This window comes from Rhopalosiphum maidis, chromosome 1 (assembly GCF_003676215.2).
Source record: "Rhopalosiphum maidis isolate BTI-1 chromosome 1, ASM367621v3, whole genome shotgun sequence".
In the NCBI taxonomy this organism is placed as follows: Eukaryota; Metazoa; Arthropoda; class Insecta; order Hemiptera; family Aphididae; genus Rhopalosiphum; species Rhopalosiphum maidis.
In genome coordinates this window covers 53,786,913-53,791,308 of record NC_040877.1, presented here as the reverse complement: position 1 = coordinate 53,791,308, position 4,396 = coordinate 53,786,913, and the positions used below count along the sequence as shown (strand labels likewise).

Below are 4,396 nucleotides of genomic sequence, written 5' to 3'. Positions count from 1 at the left end.
ACAGTTAGAACAACTGTTTAACATTCTTAAAAAAGACAATTAGGTAAATCTAAAAATTAAAAAAAAATGTAGAAACTCAAATAAGATTTAAAAACAATTTAAAAAAAAATATAAAAATCGATATCCACAATAATTTAGAAAAAAGGTAGATCAACTCAAATTTTTTTCAGAATTAAAATATGATTATTTTAAGTATGCGTAATATTGTCAGGCTTTTAGGTCTAAAACGTGAAATAAATATGCTGCTTCCAACTGCCTTAATACTTAATGTTAAATGTATTTAGTACTAGTAGTTATAGTTACCGACATCGGAGGTGTTACCCCTCCCTTACACCACCACGTAAAATCGACCATGATCATCATTCTCCGATATTCATCAACTTATGTTTATCAGACAATATAATTTAATTCAAATATTCAATTAACCTTGAAATCCATGCACGGCGTATATTTGTTGTTATAATTGACTGAGAAAAACAGAATATAAATATTATATTTAGTTTCAAACTTTGACGATATCATATTATATCAAAAATAATTACCCCATACTCGACCGTAAATAAAACTCATAACAATAAATAATTTTATGATAAATAGTAAGTTGAGGAAACAACAAACCACGACTATTCGATAAATAAAATTATACCTATCAGTACCTATTGCACATTCGCACACAGTGTACTCGTATCTACTTATAACAGAGCAATTTTTATTCTTTTGGTTGTTATTTTTCGATACATTAAAGTATAGAATTATCATTTATCAATAATCATTGGTTGAAATTCATATTTAACCTCATAAGATTTTGGATGATTTTTTCACTGTAAATAGTGTTTGTTGATCAAAATTCACAGGAAAAAAGGATAACATAATAAACGATGTCTTTAGTTTTGAACGGGTTAGATATATCGTAACATTCGTTATTGGTATTTACTAGTTACTAACCAATTATTTCGTGGTATATAAACCAAAACCATAAACCTAATTTGTTTTTTATTATTTATTGATTTAGAAAAGCCGTAAACCACCTGAGTCTCAAAATAGGAAAATATGTATGTTATAACATACAAAAATTAAATTAAAACAAAAATCGTAAACAACAACGCTATCTATAATCTAAAATAAGCGACAGTCGGAATTTAATCTTCTTGAAACGAGTTAGTAGTCAAAAATCTTCTTTACAAACTAGTCTTTGATCCCTAGTCTATACTTATTTTTTTTAAGTTTCTGGTCATAGAAAAGAGATTAGATTTGGTATCTGGTTCTTTCCTCTCTACTTTCTAGTCTCTAGTGCTTATTTTGATTACAGCCATAAAGTTATAACTTTATTACTTTAAAATTAGATATATGCATAAAATATAAAAAATGTGTAATATAGACGTACATTTTTCGAGGGAGACAGTATGTCTGAAAATTTACGATTCTTTTAGTTTTGCATGTTCATCAGTTCAACAAAAACGTATGGATTCAACTTAAAATGTGGCAAGTTTTCTTAATGATTAATAGTTTAATACTCAATAAAAATATAAAATATATACAAAATAATGATAACAAAACGAAAATTATTTATCAATTAATATCACAAAATTCATATTATTATATTTGGTTACTTACAGTAGTTACTACATGACAAATTGAAAAACGCTCCAATTTATCAAGTCTACATAGGTATTTTGGATTTTTATGAATAGACCATGTTGGAATGCTATGAGAGACATCATATAGCACCAATTCCAGATTAAGATTTTTGAAACCCCAGGGCTAAATTTTTTTTAAGCCTCATTGCCTCAATACGAAAAAAAAATAATGTATCGTATTTTTATTTTTATAAAATATTAAATAAAACTCAAAACTATACAATTTTAAAAAAATGTCTAGCTTTTATTGAAGCAAGTTTGTGTATTTTTTTGTATAACATTGTTCATTACACTGATAATAATATAAAATACCAAAAAAGAAATTAAAGTATTAATTTTTTTTTAAATAAATATTTTTATTCATATTAAAGATGTTATCAGTATTTTCTTTGACATACAAATACACAATATTTAATACGTAAAAAAATGACAATACTTTAAATTATTGGTAAAAAATTAGAGACCCTCTAAAAAAATCTCGAGCCTTGAATTCTGTCCTTTCTACATTCTACCGAGTTTATAACACTAACCTTACATATCAAATATGTTAGCTATTCGGGCAGTTTCTAATAGGATACGGTTTTAAATTGGCGCAAATTGTACATAACCTCAAATAATACCATATAATATGTTTCTATATGGACAATTTTCACGTGCTTACAATATAGATAAGTACTATCATTTATCAATGAATAAATGAAGTCAACCAAGTAATCAAATAATTCAAATGTGAAATGCGAAATGTGAAGTACGAAATAATATTATAATTTAATTTGGATATTTCTATTTTAACAAGACATATTTGTGGTAACTACTAACCTTTTGAATTAAACTGTTAATATTGTTATAAGAGAGTGCGTATTGTTAATTCTGTTTTGTTTTATTAGATTTTTGTACAACAGCCATGGACGATTGGAAGTCACTGAACATCCGGACAGAAATATTAAACGCTCTCAAATTGAAAAACTTCACGAAACCCACGAAGATTCAATCGGAATCGATTCCCCCAGCTATTGATGATCAAAGAGATATACTTGGTGCGGCTGAAACGGGAAGTGGTAAGACACTAGCTTTTGCAATACCCATTTTAAATGGTATACTTAATGCAAGATCTTTGGAATCAAAATCAGATGGTTCAGAGTCTGATCAAGAGTCAGACTCTGATTCAGGCTCGGAACATGACTATGAACCAGAAGTCTTAGAAGAACTTGATGAAAACGGGCTAGGTTGTGTAGCAGTTGTTAATTTACCACCAGATAATTATATAAAAACAAATAAAAAATTATGGGCAGTCATACTTGTGCCTACTCGTGAGTTAGCCATGCAAGTAAAAAATCACATTGAAGATATAGCCAAGTGCACAGATATTAGTATTGCTGCTATTGTTGGTGGATTGTCAAGTGAAAAACAAGAAAGGATTTTAAAGAAAGGTCCAGAAATTGTTGTCGCTACTCCAGGACGTCTTTGGGAATTAGTTCAGAGAAATGAGCCACATTTAATGCAGTTAAATAAAGTCAAGTATTTTGTGATTGACGAAGCAGATCGTATGGTAGAGACTGCACATTTCCCTGAATTACATCTTATGCTTGAGAAAATTAATTTAAAAAAAAATAATAAACGACAGAATTTTGTATTCTCTGCAACACTTACTATGGTGCATAAAGCTCCATACAGAATGAACATTAAAAATAAGAAAAAAATTAAAAAAAATTTAACACCTGAAGATAAGTTGAAAAGTTTAATTCAGTTAATTGGTATGAAGAATCCACATGTTGTAAATTTGACAACTGTAAATTGTGTTACTAGTACAGTGAAAGAAATGCAAATATTTTGTTCAGTTAAGGAAAAAGATGGATATTTGTATTACTTTCTAAAACAAAATCCTGGTAGAAGTTTAGTTTTTTGCAATAGTATAAGCTGTGTAAAAAGACTCGCTAGTGTCTTAAGTATTCTTAAATTAAATCCATTACCTATACATTCAAATATGATTCAGAAACAAAGGCTTAAAAATTTAGACAAATTTAGAGCTAACGATCATGGTTTATTACTTGCCACTGACGTGGCTGCAAGAGGTCTTGACATTATTGGTGTTAATCATGTAATACATTATGATGTCCCAAGAACGGCTGAAATCTACATCCATCGTAGTGGCCGTACAGCTAGAGCATCAAATATTGGTTTGTCACTTTTAATTTGTACTCCTGATAAGAAGAATGTATACCTGAATGTTTTGAGAACCATGAAAAGAGAAAAAGAATTACCAAGGTTTGAAGTACAACTGCGGACACTGCAAACGTTCCTTGCATGTGTAAAACTAGCCCAGGAAATTACTACGTTAGAAGAAAAGGCAAAGAAAGAAACAGCATCCACTAATTGGTTCAATAAAGCTGCTGAAGAGATGGAAATACTTTTGGATGAAGATGAATTGCCCAGAGGGATGGGTAATAGTGATTTAAAAAAACATAAAAAACTTGTTAATTCTAAACGTAAACAATTAGATATGTTTTTATCTACAATAAAATGATTTTTTTGTTTAGATATTTGAAGTTTAATGATTATTATTTATATTGCATTAAGATTATTTCTAAATACAATGCAATATTTGTTAATACATTTTAATATTTTATTTTAATATATATATATTTTTTATAAGTTAAAAAATTAGTACCTATAAGCATTGATTATAAACACTAATATTTATAAACAGTGTTATAATTATGAAGTAGGTTCTTGGTATATAATTATACAATATAATATTA

The 4,396-nt window shown here is 28.1% G+C and overlaps 1 protein-coding gene across 1 annotated transcript; it reads left to right on the top strand.

The window, feature by feature from the left end:
• The first annotated feature begins 2,326 nt into the window (after positions 1 to 2,326).
• On the top strand, positions 2,327 to 4,175 carry LOC113547921 (ATP-dependent RNA helicase DDX24). Its single transcript, XM_026948511.1, has 2 exons — positions 2,327 to 2,444; positions 2,525 to 4,175. Exon 2 carries the CDS (start codon positions 2,542 to 2,544, stop codon positions 4,159 to 4,161), a length of 1,620 nt encoding a protein of 539 aa, XP_026804312.1. The 5' UTR covers positions 2,327 to 2,444; positions 2,525 to 2,541; the 3' UTR covers positions 4,162 to 4,175.
• Positions 4,176 to 4,396: the final 221 nt, after the last annotated feature.

Excerpts from the sequence above, each read along its gene's own strand:
- LOC113547921 (XM_026948511.1), top strand. The coding sequence starts at position 2,542 with ATGGACGATTGGAAGTCACTGAACATCCGGACAGAAATATTAAACGCT.